The 23,280-nt window shown below is 38.0% G+C and overlaps 1 protein-coding gene across 1 annotated transcript in view; it reads left to right on the top strand.

Moving 5' to 3' along the window:
* SPOCK1 (SPARC (osteonectin), cwcv and kazal like domains proteoglycan 1) overlaps positions 1–23,280 on the top strand; it is a 272,154-nt gene that overhangs the window by 80,605 nt on the left and 168,269 nt on the right. Inside the window, exon 3 of the mRNA XM_041397932.1 lies at positions 5,257–5,302. Coding sequence (XP_041253866.1) covers positions 5,257–5,302 — 46 coding nt within the window. The remainder of the gene's footprint in view (positions 1–5,256; positions 5,303–23,280) is intronic.

Below are 23,280 nucleotides of genomic sequence, written 5' to 3'. Positions count from 1 at the left end.
GATAAATATGTTTGGTTTTGCCATTAATTTAATTTTTTTAACAGTATTGTTATTGTAGTAATAGGAAAGAAGATATTAATGTCATATCAATGTCCTGGTCTTAGGGACAATTTCTATTTGCTGACTTTTCTGAGGTGACTAACAGGAAATTGTATTAGACCCAGGTCTACTTCAAGGCTTGATTTTTTTTGCAAATCAGAACCCAGTCTATGAATTCTGATGAATCTAAGGGTTCTGATGAATGAGAATTTTGAAAGTTCTGTTACAAACTTTTTGTGAACTGTTAAACTACTGTTTTTAACATGCCCCTTGCATACTTAGTTTAAGATATGATTATTCTCTTGATTGACTTTGTTGATGGCACATCAATCAAGTTGGCTGGATTTGACACCCACGTATTGAATGCTGAAAGATCATTTTGGTCTTCTTAAGAAACAAGAATTTATTATGCATGATGTGGTGAAATGGATTTCAGAAGATGGTGCTGGTACCAAGGTCACCGTTTTGATCCCCATGTGGGCCATTTGCTTAAGAGTTGAACTTGATGATCCTTGTCAGTCCCTTCCAGCTCTGTGATTCTGTGAAAATGTGTTTGTTCGAATCTCTTAATTGCTCAAACCAACATAGAAAAAATGCAATGAAGGCCCAAGTCTATCAATTTATATTTGCTTTTATATTTTTTTTTTCATTTGTTATGTTCACAACTGATTCCTAGGTTAGATATCCTGAGGGTCAAATCTAGAAGAAGGGTTCATGATGCAAAACTGAAAAGGCAGCTCCTGCCTCAAGTCTTGCAATTTAATTGGGGTGAGGGAATCACTGGTGAGCTTCCTTCTGTGTGAGGGCCCCTGGGCTCCCTGCCTTGCTGTCCTGGGCTGTTGCCCACCTCAGGCAGGCAATAGACTTCATCAAGGGGGCAGAAGAGAATCTTGCCAAAGGTCTTACCCCACACCTAGTGAGAAGAGAACAGAACTCTAGATTTCCTCAAGAATTGATTTGGGCCTGGTTTGACAGGAGTTGAATTTCTTTTCCTGAAATTGGAAGTGGAATATTTAACGTGTGATGTGAGACTCAGCCAAGCCAACCCATCACTCTTCTATAACCCTGAGCTGAGCTAAGGGAGTCAGATGCAGCCTTGGCTTGCAGTATCAGCTCTTCTCTTTTTATGCATGATTTTAGGTGTGCAGAGTCCCTTCAGTTAATTAAAAGATTGACTTAGTCATATGCAGTTACTGAACCATGGGCAAAACTGTCAAAGTGTGAATTCTGTGGAAGAGGAAAGATATTTTTAAATATTTGTTCATCAAAAATATTTCTCACTTGCTGTCACCTGCTGTACTGAAGTGGCCCTGTGCCTGGTTTTGCATTCCCTTCAAAGTCCATCCAATAAATAATCTTTAAATTCAGCTAGGAAAAAAATTAAATTATATCTCTCCTATACCAAGTATGTACAGATGAGCCTGTGGAAAACACTTTCTGGTGGTTTTGCCTGCCAAAAGGGAATGCAAAAGCCTTTTTTCGTGCTCTACAAGAAAGAAACACATTACAAGAATGGCATTTGGCTAATAGTGCAGCAGATGAAAACTAGGTCATGGCAGCAGAGGTGGAAAGAGCAGAAAAGAGAGAAAATTGTTTCATTTGGGGGTGAAGGTCATCTGAAATAAGTGATTTCACATTTAAAAGGCCACAAAGGAGAAAACCAATGAATGTTAACGTAATTTTATATTGCTTTATTTCATTCTTTTTTCTTTTCTCATTTGTAATGCTTACGTGTTCAGGAAGTTGAGGTAGGTTTTTTCAATTTTAACTTGTAAATATCCATAGAGTGAACAAAAATATTTACAATATATCATAATTCATTCTATGTTTGAAACTCTTATGATTAACTGTTGATATTGTTATAAATTAAATGTATTGATACATATTAATTATTATGTTACTACTGATTAAAGAAAATGTTATTATGCGAATTGCTTAAGTTTCACTTGTTACAGAAGGCATAAGGAATTTTTGGCACATTAGTATCAACTCTAGTAGAATGCTTAGAAATGCATAGATTTATGTCAGAAAGATCTTTTACTGAATGGGAAATTTAAATCTCTTTAAACAAGTTGATTGTATATATGTATACGTATATATGTGCTGCTTCTCTTTTGGAAGAAGTTACAGTGAAATGATGATATTTCTTCAGAGACAATCACCTTCTAACAAAAGTCATTTGAGGATATTGTTATAAATCTCAGCCCCTTCCTGAGGACTGGCACAAAGCCCTGTCAGCTTCTGAGTCAGAGCAGAGGTGTGTATTTAAATGTGACACAGATTTTCTGGTCCCCATATCCACAGGGTGAGTTTCACCTTTATGGTGCCATAACCTTCAGTCTCAGTTCTTGCTGGTATTGATGCTGAAGTGAAGCCCAGGTTCTGTATTTTGAGTTGTTGTGGTTTAATCCAGGTACCACCCAACCCACACCCTCACCCTCCCTGTTACCTGAGTGGCAAAGGGAGGAGAACTGGGGGGAAAAAAGTAAACCCCATGAGTTGTGATAAGAACAGCATTACAGTTGTTGTTGTTATTATCATTATTATTATTATTATTATTGTTATTATTACTACTACTACAAAAGGAGAGCTGAATAAACCATAAGAAAGACAAGTACTGCCCAGTACAATTTTCACTGAGCAGTGCCCCCCAGTACTGACCATCTCTCCCCAGGCAACTCAGCCCAGTTTATATTCTGGGCTTTAAGGTGTGGAATACCCCTTTGGCCAGTTTGGGGCACTTTTCCTGGCCATTCTTCCTCCTGGCTCCTCTCTGAAGAAACCTGGGAAATTGAAAAGTCTTTGGCTTGGAGTAAAAATTCCTCAGCAACAACTAAAACACCAGTGTGTTATCAAAATTATTTCCATCCCAAATCAGCACTGTACCAGCTGCTAAGAGGAAAATTAATTCTATCCCAGCTGAAACCAGCACAGTTGTCCAACTGGCAGAAGTTATTTTGAACTGCTATTGACTGTATTGCTCTAATGTATGTATGGTCATTATTTACTCCTATAAATAATAATGGAATTTATATATTGAAAATCTCAAAGGTTTTCTCTATTCCACCTTTTAGGGGATTTTTTCCCGAATTTTTTCTTGTGTATTTTCTATGTTATCACACCATGGTTTCAGGCACATTCTAAAGTAAACATAATTTCAATTTTCAAAATGGAATACTAAACAGGTCTGCATGAAGGAGAAGAGGAGGAATAATAGATCTACAGAAGAGATTGCTGTGTTGTAAGGTTTTTTTTGAGGAAGGTGCATTTTTTGTAAAATATTCCTTTGACACTGAAATTGAGATAAACCCTCTTTCCAATCCTTATTTCAAAACTGGCTCCATATGCCACCAGCATAAGAAATCCTTGTTGGGAGTTGAATTATTTAACAGTTTCTGATGCTGAAAACCCAGCAGCAAAGCAACACCTTGGAAAATATATAAGCAGGCAAAAAAAAAAAAAATTTTGTTGCTAAAAAAAATTCCACTATAAAAGCTGAAAACCCAACACATTGTGAAAAGTGATTAATGCTTGGTGAATTTAGCAGTACATCATCATCAGTTACAAAGCATTGTATAACCATGAGGGGGTTTTGTATTAGCAAAGCTGTGAAATTCAAAGGCAAGCCTGCAATTCTATTTCTGGTGCCAAACCCTGTACTTGTGAAGAAAAAAAATATGGATACTTCTGATGTATCTGAAATAAATTATGGGTAACAGTCTTTGCTGTTATTATGGAACATTATCACTGTCCATGAAGTCACTATGACACTGAGCATGAACATATTGGTTAAAAAAAATATACATTTCCTCCTGCTAGTCATGTAGAAGAATTTGATGTAACCCAGCATTTGTCCATATTGCCTGCTCCAGAACAATCCTGTCCAGAGTGCTCTGAAAGGGACATGGAGTGCATCTCCTGGTGCTCACTGAGGCTGTGGAGTCCTCACTCCTGTAACAGCCTGTTCTGACCCCATAAAGTCAGGCTGACTTCCAAAATATTCCCCAAAATATTCCAGGTTAGGGTGAACTGGATAGCATGAGAGCATGTGAAATTCAGTGTACTGGAGATAAATGGTAAATGAAGCCCTATGGAAGAAATAATTTAGATCTCTTATTCACACAGATGGGTTTTTAGTTACCATCCTGGCAGGAAAAAGAAATCTCAGTGTCATTCTGGACAGCTTGATGAATATATCTCTTTAGTGGCATCCCTCAGGAAATGAGTATAGAATACTGGATATATTAAAAAGGAAACAAAGATTAATATGCAGAAAAATATGACAGTGCTGTAGAAATTTTCTATGCTTCCACATCTCAAATAGATAATTCTGTTGTTATCAAGTCCTCTGAAAGAGGACACAAGTGAGATACACAGAGTGTGCTGAAACTGATATATCAGCTGGGCTTAACTCCCAGTTCTTCAGCACTAGGGTTGATGGCACTCTGAAGCAGGGAAAACTTTGCCTTCAGATAAATATTTGCTAAGTACACAGAATACAGATTGATCCAACACAGGGAGGAGTTTTCCATTCTTTCTAGAGTGAGGCTAGTTTGCAACAATCATTATTTGCCCAAACATTCTGACAATCCCTGCCTCCTCCAGTGTAAAATCCAGTGAGAATTGTGTAGAAGACAACACTCACAGCACAATGATCTCTTTATGTCAGGTTTCATAAAATTTTTTAAGCTAAATAATGGGAACTGTGACAAAAATATTCACTGCAAGTGCTCCTGGAAGTTGTTGTATTGTTTAGATGTAACTTTTGCAATATTATTCCTGTATTTCTATATGTACACAATGGTGTGATTTACATGTGTGGATGTGTCTTTGAATTTACTGTGCTGACCTTTCACCACACCAGTGTGTGAATGGTGTGGATTTGTTATACTACCTGAGCAATATGTTCTTTCTTGTCAAAGATTGTAGACTAGCATGAAATAATACAGTTATTATAAAATATTTAATAATGGGCATGCTTTCAAAAACAATCCAGAAGAAAAATTCAAGGTGCTGAATCCAAGGACTTTTTCATTCTTTAATTTCTAACCTGCATTTACTACTCTTTAGGACACAACCTGTTGATAATCTTATCTTACTGTATTTAAATGTGTTAGAATCAAAACACAAGTTGATTAATCTAGTTGTGTAAAATAGTACTGAAAGTACTGATTGTATTTTTCCTGAGGGTTTTTTTTTTTTTAAATCCCCATTTAGGATGATTATTTCAGAAACTGGAATCCAAACAAGCCATTTGATCAAGGTAAACTTAGTACACATTTTGTGGTTGTCTTTTGCTATTTTGTGATATCCCCATATGCTTTATGCCTCCCTTCCTCTGTCTGTCCCGTGCATGAATGGAGAGCTATATTCATACTTACATCTCCTTCCCAATTTAGTCCCAGCTTGAGGTGGTTTCTGTAGAAGAGTTTGACTCATCTCGCTATTTTTTCATCATGTTTTTTAATCCCCATCCATTCCACTTGCTATTCAATGACAAAATGTATGCTCAGAGAGATTCTCTGTAGCCATGAATCTTGGTTTAACATGCAATTTAAAACGGGGATCTTCATGTTCATTTTCTTTCATGTTAAAGGCTTTGCTAAATTAATGTTGTAAATGTAACCACTGCATTTTCTAACACTCAAGGGGCCAATTCTTTGAAATCAGCTCTAATGCATGAATTTCAGGGCTGATTTTAAAGGGGAAATGGTGTTGTGTATATGCTGCTGTTTCAGATGCAGGTTTTGTAAATGATGTTTTGCACTTTGCCTTGGTGAGGGTTTTAAGTTATGGCAGTACCTCAAATATTTCCAGGACAGCCACTAAAGGATAGGAAAAAACCCCAAAAAACCCCATTCTGATTTTGTCCAGGATAGCACTGGATACAACAGCCATACCAGGAAAAAGAAATTCAAACTTACTCAAGTGTTTAGGAAGAAAATACTTTTTGGAAGTCTCCGAAGGTGCTTTTAAAAATTTCACTTTGTGTCTATTTCTATATTTCATTGCCAAGCATGTTCCTTTTATTGTCTGTAGCTTACAGGAATATCATTGGGGTTAGAGCTTAGGAGTGTAGATTCTCTGTCTTTAGGGAAATGGAACTTCAGTGTCAAAGGAAAGGCAAAGTTGATGCTTTTGTCAAGACACATATCCACAGAGGTTTTCAAAGGCATTCGAGGGATTTAGGATTACAAATCCTATTGACTTCAAATAGAACTTATGCTCCTACCACTTTCGGAGACCTTGTGACCCTTGGTCTTCCCAAGAGAAAAAACAAAAAGGTAAATCCTGGCAAAGTATTGCAGAGAGATTTTGAACTGACATGCTTTAAAACTGTCCTGTACATTGTGTTACTGAGATGTCTGACTCTGGGCAAAAGCAGGAATGCTTGTAGAGAATCTGAAGTCACACATGGATACCTTGAAAGGATATGTCGGATGTCTGCTAAGATTTCTGTCTCTTTGTAAAGAAAAGGATCATTTCTTTTTCAGGGCAGCATTTCTCTGACACTGTGGATGTCTCTGCTCAGGAAACAGAATGCAGACTGTGGGGAGCAGCCTGAGCAGGGTGCTCTGCCTTGTACAAAGAACTATGCACTGCTTTCTTCTCGCTTAAAAATGGGTTTTATTTGGCCAGTAGATCATTCTTTTGGACAGAGGTCATTATTCTTGGTTGTGGCAAAATTCACCCTGACTAGAATGTTAAAAATAGCCACTCAAACAATTCTAAAGAGATTTATTGCACCAAAAAAAATTGTTTGAAAACTGTTGTTTGGTTAGGTTACATATACACAGAGCATGTGAGTCTTTAGTCATTGATCCCAGCGTTGTCACCCAAAAAATGAAGAGAAGTCATGTGCTGCTGCTTTGAGCCCTATGAGTCAGATGCTGACAAGACTAGTGCTCAGTTTATATATGCATATAGGTATGAATATGTGTGTAAATGTATACAAAATATATTTATGTGTATATAGAGGGAGTTGCATTAAAATAGAAAGGTCTGAGATAAAGGAAGGAAGGAAGGAAGGGAAGCTTTATTTTTCCCAGATGTTCCCACCAAAGCTTTAATTTCTGTAATTTTCCACAGAGAGGAAAAAGAACAGTCAGAAGAATTTGTCCCAGCTCTTTTATGCAGCATGAGCTGAAAGACAATTGTTTAATCTGTTTCCTTTTCCATTCTCCCTGCCCTGGTATTTTTCCCCATGTTGTTCCGTTTCACTTTGGGGAGTTTAAATGCCCCTTCTGCTCTTGTATGGTTTTGAAGATAGAAAAGCTTTCATTTTATATTTTTGGGATTCTGATATCCAGAGAACTTGAGCAGATCCTGTGGTGAGGAGCCCTAGCTTGCTTCTGTGAATTCTCTAGCAGGTCTGTGTTCTCACCACACAACTGTTATTTTGAGAGATATCTCAAAGGATTCTTTTAACCTCACAAGACCAAGATTCTTCCTAGTTACTGAAGAGAAAAAAACTTCTCCAGTGGGTGAATGAAAACAGATTAGAGATTTTATAGGAAATCTAACTCTGGTGTCACCACGATAAAACTCTTTTTGCAAACACTAACTTTTTGAGACAGGTTTACAAGTTTTTTATATTAAAAATATACTTCTCAATTCTAAATCTAAAATTCTGCTTGAATATTCTAATTGTGAAGTTTTCATGTGGAGCCAGACTGTAGAACCAGGCTGGGAGGGCAGAGTTGGAAGAAACTGAAGGCAGGAAATACCTGCCAGGGGGATCTCACAAAGGTAGCTGGAGGATTCCATATGTTTAACAGATTTAAAAAACAGCAGTAATCAGAGGTTTTGAAAATCAGCAGAGCTCTGCTTCCAGGCTTGTACTTCATTTGCATCTCTTAAAGAAGTCTGCTGCATCCAACCAACTCTGTGTTCTTTTCTAACAAAAAGCTCTCTTTATTCAGCAGGATGAATTATTTAATTGTGCATTGAAAAACAATAACAGTGTAATCAAGCTATCTGCTTTCTGCTTGCAGTGTGGAGAGAAATACCTGAGTGTTTGTCTCAGGAAAAGAAATTCCTTCTTTTGTAAAAAAAGCGTTCATGGCTTTCACTGAAACCTCTAGGGAGTGACACAAGGTATGTTTGGATAACAGGCCTGTTCAAGGGAAGTCAGCTTGAGTGGTTCAGCTGCAACTCAGAGGGCACTTGAGTGATCAGAGTTTTGAGGTTTTTTAGCTGAGCTACTAGCCCAGCTTTCTATTCATCTTTAACCCAGGAGAAACCAATACAAAAGTGAGAATCTTACTGACAGAGCTGAGCTAACGAGGCACTTGGACTGGAGAAGGCAGCAGAGTTTGTAGCCTGGAAATGATTGCTGGTCATTAATATTGAACTTGATTCTGTCACAGTTACAGAAGAAAGAAAGCAGAAGAGCAGAAGGGGCAGGTTAGTCAGGATTTTGAAATATGAATCAAAGAGTTAGGTTTTTTTTTTCTGACAAGGTCATTTGAGAGTTCTTAAGGAGCTTGACAGCTAACCTGGCATACTTTCCTAGTCTTCTTCATCCTCTTTGGAGAAAGAAAAGAGGGAATAGGGGAAAACTTCAGCATAACTCAAGTGGGAGATTTTGAAATGTCTCATATTCAGCACCTATTCAGACTTGCCATAAAATGAAGACTTTATGGATTAAGACTTTATGGATTCTGTTAATTGAAAACTGTTAAATGAAAAAAAAAAAGTTTAAGTAAATGAAAAATTCTGCTAGAAGCCACCCCTAAAATTGCTGAAAGCCATTAGGAATGGTGTCCAATTTGCCATATGACTTTTTAAAAGCATCTTTGTCCAGAACATAGGAACTGTGGAAGTAATGGGGGGTGCACTTTGTATTGCAGATGCATAAGCTCTGAATCAAAACACCTTTAAAACATTGAGCTGCCATTATTATTAACAACACATCTGCAGAAGGATGCAATAAGAGGGGTAAAAATGTGATTCTGTGGTAGCGCTGATTTTTTCCCCAAATATGTGTTTAAAACCATCCACTTAACTGTGAAATTTTCTGTTCAAGGAGGTTCAAGTTTCCCCCTTTCCATTTCGATTGTGATGCTGTCAGATGATTGCAGTAGATGGAGCTGGGCTGAGTCCCCTTCCTCAGCTCTGCCTTCAGCACTGAGGCACAAAGACTGGCTGGAAACAGAGTGCAATTTTACCCACTGCTGGTGGTAGCAATACCGAATGTTCCAAGTTTCAGGGGAAAAATGTGCCTGATTAGAAATAGTCTGACCTTTCCCCCTTGTATTCCAGCCTTTGTCTTTCTTTTCACTGTCTATTCCCAGTCCTCTTCCCAATAACTGAGAAATCTGGACAGGGATGTTCCTTCTCAGGGCTTTCATTATCTGCCCTTGGAGAGGAGGGAATACAAAAAATCTAAAATTTCAAACTCCTTATTCCAGTGTATTGTGTGAAAATCTTTATTTGCTTGAATTGGACCTATCAGTGACTGACTCTAATGTCAGACACACTCATTTAGACTTGACTATCATTATTAATTAGAGACATGTTCTCATTTCAAAGAGCTCCCCTTGAGCACTAGTGAAAGGCTGAACTAGCAAAATACCCTCACTTTTGAAGAGGAAACATTGCTTTTGAGTGGATTGAGGCCTCCAGTGTAGCATAGCCTATGACTTCCACAGTCCAGCAGCCCTGAAGTGGATTTACCAAATTTAGAGCATTACATTTCAAGATGAATGTGTTGGTATCAGTGCTTCCTCTCCTTGTGCATCACATCCAACCTGTGTCTTTCCAGTGTTTAAATCTCAAATCCAGACTCCAGAAATGGGCTTCTGCAGCTGTGCGGAAAAAAAGTTTCCCTAAAATTCATAAGCCTTCCAAAACAAAAGGAGTGAAAATTGGAAGCCTGTGATGCAGGATGAAAATCATAGAACCTGCAATTATTTTTGAACATGTAATTTTCTGTTAGCCCAGTTAAGATGTTCTTTCAGAAAAGCCTGAATAAATTCCTCACAAAGAGATGTTTAGTACTGAACACATCTCTAGCCACAAATATATGTTAGTTTTATAATAAATGTTTTCTATTACAGTGCCTCAGATGGCAGATTTCAATTGAATAACTTATTTTGCAATTTATTTTTTGACTGTGCTTGAATTAGTTTTAGAAACTTATTCATAGTGCAAGTGCACATGAATTATGTTTGCAAATCTTCAGTAAATCAGTCCAGTTTTGGAACATGTTAACTGAATCAACCAAAAACAATAGCTGAGATGCAGCACATGAAATATACTGTCTCCCATCAAATGCATTTCAAGCACATATGGCTGCTCATCTCCAGGCAGATGCACATGGTTCTTTCTACATGCTAGAAGTGTAATATTAAATTTCTTATAAGCTTGTAAGCAACCAATTTTGTCATTAAATATGGCACGAGGAGTGACAGGCTGGGGTCCTTGTGTATGATTGCATTATGGCTGATGTGCTTTGAGCAGAGACAGTGATCAATAGGCTGCTTGGCTGGAATTTTATTAGCACTTGGGGAGCACTTGTTAGTTTTGTCAATAATGGTGCTGGCTTGCTTTTAATATCTCTTCATTGACTGTGAAGCAGCCATGATTTTCAAAGGGAAATTCATGCCCTCCCCATGCTCAGCCAGCTTCCATTGAAATAATTTTGGGGGAATATCACAGAACCCAGCCCTGCTCTCTTTGGTGTCTCTCACGGAGCAGAGGTCTCTTTCCCTGTGCTTCAGTTCAGTATGTAGGAATTCATTCCATTTTTGGTAAAGATGAGTTGTGTATAAAGTACATGCCTGCAAATCTTCCTTCCTTATTTGCTGTGAGAGAAACCCCAGAGCATTATCCAAACATCTTTGGTTTGCATTCTGATTTAAGAAGGCCAAACCAATGAGGGGCAAAGTCTCCAGCTTTGAAATCTTATTTGACTTTAATTTTGGATGGTATAGCATCTGCATGCCAGAGTGACCCTTGAATCACTATCCAGTCAGAAGAGTAGTTTGAACAGTATTTAAACATGTTTATGTACTTGTCACTTAATGGATGATTACTGTCATTTGGTTCTAGCTGAAAAACAGGAACTCCTGTGGAGAATAAAAGTAGAAGGCAGAGTGGCAACGGCCATAAAAATGCATAATGGAGAATTTTTAGAAAGAGAAAAACATCAAAATAAAGATAAGTTGTTTCAAATATAGATTTAAGTAAACTCAGAATTAGACAAAGAAAACAGGGATAATTAGCATTTGCTCAATGTAGAAAGCAAAACATGAATTATCCAAAAGCAGGAGCTTGGCTAATGACAAGACTCTTAATGACTGCGGTGACAAGAGGTTGCCTGCACAAAGTACAGCTAAGTGGACTCTTAAGAGTGGTACCCTCAGCCCCTGAAAGCCCAAATATCTTGTTTTGTACTTGAAAGCCAAGTACAAAACAAGATATTTGGGCTAGAATTTAGAAATAGCAATTTTTACAAGTGTATTAGAAGAAAGAAAAAGAAATCAATAAAAATGAGGCTCAGTGGAGGGAGATGCTCCTGCACAGGCACTGCTGAGAAGGCCAGAGCTTTGGCACCTGGCTTTGCTCTGGCTTTTTCATAAAAGGGCTGCTAAGACCATGTGGAAACATAGTTGATATCTTCAGTTGGAGTGTAAGATTCTGAATGAGGGAAAGGACAGGTTTGGGTAAATTAGATATCTACAAATAGCTGGAATTGATCTATGGTTTAAGGAAATCAGCTGAAATAATTTTAGAGATGCTAAAAGTTATCCTTGAAAACTTATTAAATTGTACAAGATTGGGAAAAGACAAGCAACAAGGGTATATTTTCCATTAAGAAAAGGAAGAAAATGGGAAAATGTATCCTGTGAGTTAAACCTAAAATCCTGGGAAATAAACTCCCACACTAGGATAAATATTTAAGCAAATATTTGTTAGCATCAATAAGATAAGGGAGTGAATAAATCTGACATGGATGTCAAACTAAACTGTTTCTTCTGTGACAATTACAGGCCTTGAGACTCAGGGATAAGCTTGCAGCATCACATATCTTGACTCAATAAGGTTTTGGGCATTGGTTTCCATTACTGCCTTATAAGCAAGTTGAAGTGTTGTCTGAAAGAAATAAGTCTGAGGTGGATGCAAAATCAGTTGGAAAACTATGGTCTGGTAGTAGCTGTCAGTGGTTCAGTGTCAGGCTGGGTAGATAAATTGAGTGGAGGTCTCTGTGATCTCTTTTGGCTGCAATATTATTTCTCACTTTTTAACATTTACTGTTATTTACCATTTTAATTAAACTATAGATGTTGAAATTAGGCTGCCTATTAAATGTAGCACGGACATAAAATTCTGTCACCTTAAGAAATTTAAGAAATGGTCTGAAAACAAGGGCTAAATTTAGTCTAGGCAGATGCAAAGTTCTTAGATAAGAACAATAATCTGCACAAAACAGGATGAAAACCAATCAGTAATAAATTTGGAGCAAAGGGCTAGGGGATTATAATGGATTACAAATAGAACATGAGTCAACAATGTTATTATGCTGCAAAAGAAGGCAAATGTTGCACTGGCATGTGTAACCATGAGTAATCCTTCAGCTCTAAGCAGTGCCAGTAAGACCTTGGCTGGAATACATTGTCCACATTTGAGTACCAGGATTCTTGGGTACTGGGAATCAACTGGAAAGTACCCAGAGAAATGTAACAGGGTTGATCAGAGTTGCAGAAAATATCCTCAGCAAAGAAAGTCTGAAGGAGAGGAACAAACCAACAAAACAGCAACAACAAACCAAAGTAATCCACAAAAAAACCCAAAACAATGCACAAATCCTTTTTCCAGGTACTCAAAATTAACTGCAAATGGAGGGCTGATTCTACATCCTTTGTGGGTACAACAAGGGGGAGTAATTTTACACTGAAGCAAAGAAAATTGATTTTAGCCTGCATAGTGGCAGAAAAATTTAAGCATTGGGGGAAATATTTTAAAGAGGATGTCGAGACTGTTGAAAGGTGTTCTGGAACATGTTAGACAAATGTCTTGCAGATAATGACCCAGGGATAGCAGGTCTAGCCATGGAGAGGGGGAATGGAACCAGCATCCTTCCCAGAACTGCCATTCTAGCACTGTAATTCTATGATTGTATTTTGATTAATGAAAACCAATGAAATCCAATGAAATCGCAGAAGAAATGCTGAAGGAATTATTTCTTAAAATAAATTTCCAGCCACCTTTAGTGCAACGTAAGTAAGCATTATTGTAATTATTTTTATATGATCTAGTTGTGTGTTCATGGAGTTTATCCTTTATTTAATTGCTGAGGGTTAAAATTCCTTATAAGAGGCACGTATTCTCTAAGAGCAAATGTATCTTTGCTGGAAAGGCTCCAGCGTTGAGGCTTGTTTCTCTCTTCAGTAGGGCCTTTTGAATGACTTTTCTTATTTAAAACCAGTGAAAGCTTGCTGACATAACCAGAGGTCTGCAGAACCGAAAGGGAAGAACCTCTGCACATCATAGTGTTAAATACAGCATCTAACAAAAGTTGTCTGGTTCTCTCTCAGTGGACATAAAGCTGCCTAAGGACTCAGTGTCAGCTAAAAGAAATCCAGTAGCCATCTTTTGTTAATCCTGTTCTCAACTCTAGCATACGGTTATAGTTAATTCAGTCTAACCCAATGGATTTATTTATCCTCAAAATCCAGATTATGTTTAGCTATCCCAAAGAAGATAAAAGTAAAACCATGAAAAGCCAAGTTCAAGTATAGTCACAAAAAAGCACAAGTCTATTTGAAAAATACCAGCAGGATGTTAATGTGAATGATATATCCAAGTATCAGAAACATAAATAGATTTGTCGTGATAGTTTAGACATAAAGACTATGAGTTATTATGTTTTTCATCTGTAGATGAAAATAGAACTTCATCAATAGAACTCCTAAATATGACATGGCTCTGTGCTGGCCATAGGCTGTACTTAGTTGTTCCCCCTCCTAATTGCCTAACATAGCTCCTGGCTTCATCATTATTCTATTGCAAGAAATGGGACTTGATATTTAGGGAAACATTATTCATTTTCCTTATGTTTCTACTTCTAAGCTGCTTTCTCATGAAGTGGCACTTCTAGTGTATTTTCCTACACAGAGCTGTGGCAATAACATTTTCCCAATGCCTATAAATAAATTAAGTATACTGTGGTTTGAAAGAGAAATTGCTATCAGCTGGTGTTCCACTACCTACAAAACATTTTATCTTCTTTCAGTTTCTATTAGTTTGCTCTCCCTTGATTTTGTAGGGGAAGTTGTGTTCCCTGTTAGTGTCATGTGGTGCATTTGTGAGCAGTGTGCTTGATGTATGGAACTGTGGCAGGCACCCGGTGTGGAGAGCTGTGCCTTGGAATGTGCTTTGAAGAAGAACTTTTTGGCAGATGAAGATGTTGATATGATTTGGAGATAGACCTGTTCGTGTCAGTCAGTCAGGTACTTCATTTTTTAAAACACAAAAAAAATAAAGGTTGGAGATGAAAGAGGAGAGAGAGGCCACCTGTCTAGAGGAAGAAGAGAGCCCAGGGGGAGGAATGCACTCCAGGGCTATATATATGGCTTTTTTAAGGATGCAACAAGTTAACTTCTCTTCACAGGCTGCCATTTAAAAAAAAAAGGTGTAGTTGCTTAACTTTTCTCATCTGCACAGTTACCCAAAAGCTGGAGGTGGTTGTTCATTTTGTCTGTGGTTCAGATTAGACCCATCTGAGGTCTAGCTGAGCCTAATTAACCTTCAGTGGGCTGAAGTTAGACAGGACCAGCTGCAAACAAGATGCACTCAGGGTTTCTTCTAGGCACTGATCTCAACTGAGACACAGCTCACGTTAGTTATACATAAGATATTTTGAAATCACTTTATCCACTTTTTCTGAAACATTAAAGAACAACTAATTCTGCCAGGCTTTCAATGAAGACAAGAACTTGGAGGAAATATGTGGCATGAAATAACCATGACAGGTGTCCCTTAAGCAGAAGGGTTCTCCTGGAACACACTGCTCAGCCTTTGTGTCATCTCTGTGTAGGCCAGAGTATTCAAAAATTACCCAGTTTCAGTGGGAAAAAGGGTGTGTTGGAATCAAGGCTTCAGGAGCTGGAAACTTGTGGTAGTGTCCCTTTTACTGTTTTCTTTTGAGTTGGGAAGGGATGAGGAAGAAGGAGAAGCAAAAAATAAAGTATGCAGTAGATGATGTTGAATGCTTTGAAAAAGGATCAGGTAGATTAATAATGGATTTTTTGTGTGGCAGTCCCTTGGCATAGCTGATTTTTGCCTGCCTGTTAGTATGCTGTCTTTTTCATCAATCTAGTAGAGAGAAAAGAGACTTTTGCTTGCTTTTCTGAAATAACGGAAATTCTGTGATCTCTGTACAGGTTTTAAATTATTTTTATTTTTTTCTTTAATTAAAATATTGAATCCATACCCTTGACACTTTAGGATAATGAAGTTTTTATCTCACTTCTAGTTAGTATTCAGTGAAAAGGGGGATGGGGTTTCAGGAGGTTGCTACAGCAAGGTAATTCAATCTAGAAATAGAGCTTTTTGTGGTGGAGAAGGCAAGGGGTGAAAAATTAAATGTATATCTGGAACAAAAGTGTTTTTTGTGAAAAATTGTATTAGTTTTAGGGATGTCTATGTTAAATTCTATTTCACTATTTCCCTCCATGTGTTTGTCCAGTACATTGGCACAACAAGAGGTTTCAAAAGGAAACTATTAAAAATTAAAATCTGAAATATTTACAAGCTTGTTTTTTTAAGGCACTAAATAATTATGGGAGACCATTCTTACATAAGTTGGCAATTTCCTCAAAGATAAGAACGCTTAGTTTGAGAAATTAATTTTGGTATACTGACTAAATAAAAAAGTTCATTAAAATCTTTGTAGGGTCCGTAGTAGGGAGCTAATTACAGTGTTTTTTCTTATATTTCAATTATGGTGAATGTGATTTAACAAGTATTTTAATAAAACTTAGTAGCATTTATTTTCCACCAAATGGTGTGAATTTAGGTGACATCTCTGACACATGAAGAGCCTAGGGTTGGATATGTGTGGTGAATGGATTTTCTTTTAATGAATTATAGTATAATTTTCCTGTCTTCACAATTAAACTTGGGCATTAACTCTAAATTCATTAATTCCTTTGCATCCTTTTTTTCTTTGGGAGAAGACATACTAAAAATTTCTTTAAGCTTTTAAAACTGGGCAGCATGTATGACAAATAGATTTAAACTGGATTACTGAGGGGCAGAACACAAAGGCAGAATTCCATCAGTGTCAAATTCTGCCCTCAGCTACGTGCAGGCTCCTTGGTGGAGTTACAGTGATTTAAATTGGGCTGAGACTTGCAGAACTTGGATGGAAAATGCATGTTCTTTGAGTATTTCTCTTTTTCAGCCATTCTGATCTAAACCTGGCTACTGGGCAATTGTATCATGTCCATTTTGCTGTCCATGTAACCATCATTACATGAGGGCAATAGTTGGGCAAATTTGTTCTGAATTAGCTGCTTCTTAAGCTTTGATTAATTGCTTAGCTTGTGGATTTAGGCCATTTCTCCTCTGTCAGATAAAAGTACTAAGGTGCAAAAGGAGTGTTGATGTTGTTGGTAGAATTGTCTGACACTTTGCGGGGATCAGGAAGCCTCCCTCTCATCTCCTGCCTTCCCTTCACACGACAGCCAGGGCAGTGCTCAGATCCCTCCGTCAGCTCTGCTGGGGGTGTTTGAGGGGTGGCCAGCACCTTGTGGGCTCCTTGGTGGGTTTATTGTGGTGTCTGAGGTACCCAACCTCATTCTTCAAATGCTTATAATTCATGGATTTGAAGGAATTCTCAAAGTCAATAAAGCAGATGGAGCAGAAGGATTGTGTGTGCGTCCCCCATTTTGTAATTTTGCCATTCAGAGCTGTTTTCTCAGGCACAGTTTCATTGCAGAGACTGAAAGAGTCCAGCCATGGAAAAATGATCATGTGACCAGATCTGGCTTCCACAGTTCCCTAGAAAATATGGCATAAACAAGGAAACTGCAGATCCAGAGGGGAGTGATGAGCTCAGCATGATCCTGTAGTCTGACAGTCCCGTTCTTCTAAATGCTGTCTGGTGCTGTTATTGCTGAGTCCTTCTACTGAAGCAATTTCACACCTCATCTGCTAGAGATGAAAATGGCAGGGAACAAACTATAAATCCAGCTAAAACTTACTTTAGTAGATATATCATCCTATCAAAATCTTTTCATATAAATAATTAGTTCATCACTTCCTCAATCCACTAAACTTGCAAAGCTTTGGAAATGACACGGTGTGTCATTATCTCAAGGAACTCTTAAGGAATTAAGTAATCCACCTCTTCCCCCAAGGCAGCATCAACCCCATCTGCATCACTCCTGACGTTTTCTCACTGTCCACAGTCTCCCCAGCAATTTATTCTGATATTATTAACCAATGGAAATTTGTCACCTGAACTTTCCTTTTCTGCAGTTCAGACCTTTGAATTGAAAACTTTCATGTTGTGTGCCATTGACATGACAAACAACTGGGTGTCACCTTAAATTTAGTGGCTTTTTCTTTATATGAAGACATGTTCTGTTTCCTTTCAGTGCTATTGTTTAACCACAAATCCATGAGTTCTTCCTCACAGATCATTTACTGGCCTTATGAGCCTCTATCAAACAGATCAGAATGAGGTATTTCAAAAGCAAGAGAGCAGACACCCAGAAACCAAGGGTTTGGGAACTAGAAAGCCATCTTCTGTGGCTCATGGAACTTGTGTCCTGGCTCCTGTTCCTGGCAGGGGACACAGCCAGGATAACTGACCCCAGCTGACCCCAGGGACATTCCAGACCACATGAGACCATGCTTAGGGTATAAACCAGGGGGAAAGCTGGCCAGATTTATTGAAACCCATGGATTTTTCTCTTCTTCCCAGTTCTCTCCCCCATTTCACTGCCAGGGGCTGTGTGGAGTTCAGCTGTCATGATGACATGCCTGTGAATTTCCAGGTGTGTGTGGATCAATCTGTGCATCCATGGGCACAAAGGTGAATGTTTTTGGTGCTGTTTTTGTAAACTAGCAGAATCAGCGAAGCAAGAATGTTATGCAGTAGGATTTGAAACAGCGCTTTCACATTCAGCTCTTTCCAGCTACACGTAGTAGTTTGAAAGAGATTCCTGTCACATCCTTCCAAGATGCAGCAGTGGTTATGTAATTGCTATCATGAAGAGTTGCTGATAGGTTTTCCAGGGATCACACCAGATATTTTATGGCTCTCAGTTTTTACTGCTAGAGCATCTGGACATTGGAGTGTGTTTGGGGGTGTGTTAAGATCTTAATTATGCAGTCTGTGGATAGAACTTGCACATGTAATTGGGACTGTAACAAGGTTAAAGCAGGGCAGATAAACTACATTTATAACATTCCTTTTCCCCACCTTTTTCACCCTGTGTGTTACTCAATGTGTTAGGGGTCTGTACAGGTTTGGAATCTGTTCTGTGCTGTTGGACTTTTTGACTGCTGGCATTATGGAGTTGGCAGAATTGCCAGAATCAAAAGTTTGCTGAGATTCTTTAGCACCTCAGCAAAGATCTGTGATGCCAGAGGGAACTGACTTCAAGCCTGGGCAGGTGCTGTCACTCTCCATTCCTCTTTCCTTGTTCCACTTGTTTTGTGTGCTCTGATTGTGCAGAGAAGTGAGGCAGCACTTCATGTGGGCACCCTGCTGTAAAGCTGCAGGCATGAAATCTGGGAAGCTTTTCCCAAACTGGACTAGAAGTCACTGTAAAGAGTATCAGTCTAATGGAATGAACAGGCCAGCAGAATATTGATTATTATGACTGCTCATGTTTTTGTTTCACTGCTTTAGACATTTACGTGCTTGACCCAGTACCTGCATTTGAACAAAATATAGTTGATCTCTCTTCAGTATAAACTTTGTTGCATGTAAAATTAAAGAGAGCTTGGGCATTTCCTTTATGCGCTTTAGATTTTTTCTAGGATTGTATCTTCCATAAATAACACAACCCAGTGTTTTTATGTCCTGTGCTTTTCACTATATCCTCCAATTTTCAGTTTGAAACAAATGGTGTTTCCACATTGTTTGAAATAACTTCAGCCTCATTACTTTCATCTGGTCAAATAATCCTCTCATCCATGCTCAGACCCAATTGATCCTTTATTTTTTAATGTTTTTCTTAGTGGATGCTTATATTATTCTATGGTAGTGCACATATAGTATGATTGATCAGTTAATCAAATGAGAGTTATTACTGGATCATTAATTCTGGCTACATAGATAATTAAAAGTACTGATTTTTACACCTAGGGCCAGTGGTATTTTGTATTTTTTATAATATGGATTTAGAATATATTTATGCAAGCAGAAAATTGAATCAGCATTACCATCAGTGCATTAAATTACCAAATTTTATTAGAGAAGAATATCCTTAAAATATAACAGTAGATATAGCTACGGGAAAAAAACCACAAAAAACATGAGAATTACCATGAAAGGTTTTGCATTTTTAAATTACAATTTGATCTTTAAAATATTGTGCATGCCCAAAATAATTCGTTTTGCATGCTGGATCTCACTCCCATGTGATTTATGTGTTCTCAATGTGCACACCTCTCTCCCTGAGTCATGAGATGCCTCTGATGATTTGGTTTACGTGCTTTGATTGGTGCAGTCTGAGTATGGTCTCCTGAATCAATTTAAATAAAAGGAAGGAAGGTGAAAATTCTTTGCTCTGTGGAGGGACTGACTTGTTTTCTGCATGATGAACAAGTGAAACATCAATATGACAAAGAATTACTGTTACTTAAACCTGACTCAGGGCAGGTTCTCTTCACTGTGGTTGAAGAGTCTGCACAACCTCTTTGTCTCATTCTGGCCATGCTGGAAAATTCACAAGACTGATCTCTAACTACCAGTCCTGCCTATCAGAGAGGAGTAAATATGCTTCGTCCCTGGAATATTCATACAGTAGTAATCTGGCCCTTGTGATCATCATTTTGTCTGCCACATCATAGCATATCTATTGGGAAAAGTGCTTCTGCAGAAAACTTAAACTGCTTAATAGGTTTAGTTTAGGAAAAAGCAAGTTGGAGGGCAATAGATTGTGTAGGATAAATTCTTTCTGATAAGGAAACTTGGACTGCTGAAGCAACTTTAAACAGGAAGGTTATAAAAATAATTGCCAAAAGTAAATACAGATTAATTCAAATTGGAAATTACTCTCACAGTTTTAGGATGCAACTAAAATATGCACCTTTGCTCTAATAGAAACCAACCATAGAAAGTTATAGAAGATTATTTAAATCCCCACTCCTGGAATTTCTTATAACAATGCGTAGACCATAAGACAAGATGATCTAACAGGTAAATCTGTCTTTCACATCTCTGAATGAATCTCTGCCCTAACTCCATTAGAAATTAGATGTAGAATCATGAATAAAGTTTTGTTTTCTAGCTCTAATGTCACCTTCTTGCAAACCTGGGATGAGATCATATAAACTGAGTTTTAGCTCCATGTGCATGTAATTGGAATAATAAAATTTTCTTTTTCCTTTGCTCCCTTGCTTAGTTTAAATGTTCACATGTGTGACTTCCATGAATTGTGTACTTTACAGTTCTTTACTGGGACTAACCCTCCTAGTTTCAGTGGAACTACTCAGGGGTGAAAAAAAGGAAACAGTTGCAAAAATTCTCATCCCTTCTCTTTTGTGTAGTCCATCAGTCCTTCTCAGGTTCTGCCACCTTGGTTGCAAAAATTCTCATCCCTTCTCTTCCCGTGTAGTCCATCGTCCTTCTCAGGTTCTGCCACCTTGATGGTCCCAGGTACCGAATCAGGAATCAAGGTTCAGTGCTCATTAATCAGTGTTCAGTAATGAGGCAGTTCTGAGCTAACAGAAAGGGAGGAGCAGGAACCCCTCCAGGTGCTGGTGGAACAGTCACTGAGAAGCCAATTGCCATTTAACATCTTCCTTCTCCCCCAGCCACCTGCTCACCCTGCCCTTGACTGACCAGTACCCACAAGCTTCCACTGAGGGTGAAACCCTCCTGTTTGCCCCACATCCCTTTAGGGACTTCATTATGCACTGCCAATGGTCCTTCAGCTCTTCCAGCTCTGTGCTGTTGCACTGTCCCTTGTGGCCAAGTGAACTTTTGTAAAAGCTTTGAGTTTGCTCATACAAATTCTATCCAATTTTTCATTCAAATGAAAAAAACCTTGCACTTCTGTGAACCCTTCAGCTACTGCTTTATGTAAATTGATAAGAAAAAAGTGATGATATATTTTTGACACAGTTTGTTCTGTGTAATCCTGCAGGATCTAAAGTTCACATGCTCAATATGTTCTCAGGATGAAACACCAACTCTCTTTGTAGTTAATGGGAATTCAGTCATTTATCCTGGTGGAGGCAGATTTTCAACCCAGATGCTTACATTCTTTTTGGTTCTATTTACTTCAAAATTACATATAGAGACTTTTAGGGGATGAAAGGGGAGATGAAGTTATTTGGGATAAAAGACAGGATGCAATAAAGCAGAATGGTTGGGTCATCTGAACTACTTCAGAGACTGAAAGTTCCTGTTGAATCTCAGGATAATACAAGTCCATTGATTTTTTTTTTTTTAATTGGGTCTGGGTTTTGGCTTCATTTTCCTTCAGAATTTCTGTGCATTTTCCAGTACTGTATCTTCTGGCTTCTGTGAACTTTGCTGTTTTCTCTGCCTTTTCAGCCTTTTCTTTCATTCTACTACTTTTGACTGTCTCCATCCCAACTATAATCTGTTTTCTTACTGCTTCAGCATGGATCCCTCTCACTTGTGAAGTGCTGATATGTTCCCCATCAGCAGGGTTGATTGCTCTCATTAATGCTTTTTCAGTATCTTTTTGTAGGAGTTGCTGTGTGATCAGAAAGGTCAGATCAGCCCCTGTGTTGTGGGCATCTGGTGTTTTTGCTAACATCAGAAGTAATCAGGGGAAAGGGAGAGATAAGATCAGGGAGCAGCAAGATGCTTCCATGACTGTAGGGCAGCTGGGAATCATGAATGAAAGCTTGCTGTCAAACATTGCATATCTACATGGAGTCAGAAAATAGCAATACAAAGAATGTTAAGTTAAAAAAAAAAAAAAAACACAACCAAAAAAACCCAACCAATTAAAAAAAAAACTCTAAAAGGTCAGCCTTTCAACCTTTTACTTAACGAAGTCAGAGCTGCATAATCCAGGGTGAAAAAATGTTGGTTCTTCAGGAGTTAAGAAAACAAAGTGAGTTTGTTTAAATATGATCTCACACAGTTATGCTCAACCAGGTAACTAGAAAAGCAATTAAGGGCAAAGCATCAGCAAGAAGATCTGCCAGAATGAAAATGAAACTGAAGATTACTGTTGTTTACCTTCAGCCTCTCTGAACTGAAATTGCTTTCTGTTGCTTCTACATTCAAACACAAAGACAAGAGCAGTTTAATCTATTTTATATCTTTTCAGAACCTCCTGATGGGAATGATCATTTTTCCAATCTGCCTTATTTGCTCATAAAGAAATAGAAAACTAGCCAAAATAATATGTTATTTTAGTATTTCCCTTCACTTGCAAAATTCAGTCCTTACAATTTCTCTTAAAGTTTCTTTTTATCTTCTCCACCTGTCAATCCAAACACGATCTAAAATGAGGAATGTGTTCTAGATTTACAGTATGCTGTGGAAAGATCTAATGACATTTGGCTTACTTTTTGGTCATATGGTAGTGTTCTTAGTGTCATGTGTTAGTGTTTTTACTTTAATGGACCACTGAAATGGGATTATAACCAATTTTAACACAACTTGATAATTAAAAGAAGTAAGGTATTGCCTGAAAGTTTGGCGTAATTTTTGCTGCTAGAGTCAATCACAGGAAAAATTATTTCCAATATGACTGCCGCGCATTGATTGTATGTAATTACTTGTAAATATTCCTCATGCACTCCCCAGAATCTCTGTCTTACACTTAGAGTATCTAAAGATGACCAGTAAAATGAGGATGGGTTGTGTTCATACTCAAACTGGATGGACTTCTCAAGGACAATCAGCACATCCCTCATTGTGCTTTTTTACTGAAAATATGTAACCCAGTTGTCTCTTAGAATTCAGAAATTCACTTTCTTCCAATTGTAACTCTCCAACATGAAACCATCTCACCAGAAAGAAAGCCTTTACCTTGGCATCCTGGTAAACATATTCTTTCCCAGGGA

The sequence above is a fragment of the Onychostruthus taczanowskii genome, unplaced genomic scaffold (assembly GCF_017590055.1).
Source record: "Onychostruthus taczanowskii isolate IOZ18803 unplaced genomic scaffold, ASM1759005v1 scaffold14, whole genome shotgun sequence".
Classification (NCBI taxonomy): Eukaryota; Metazoa; Chordata; class Aves; order Passeriformes; family Passeridae; genus Onychostruthus; species Onychostruthus taczanowskii.
This window is presented reverse-complemented; position numbering and strand designations above follow the sequence as displayed.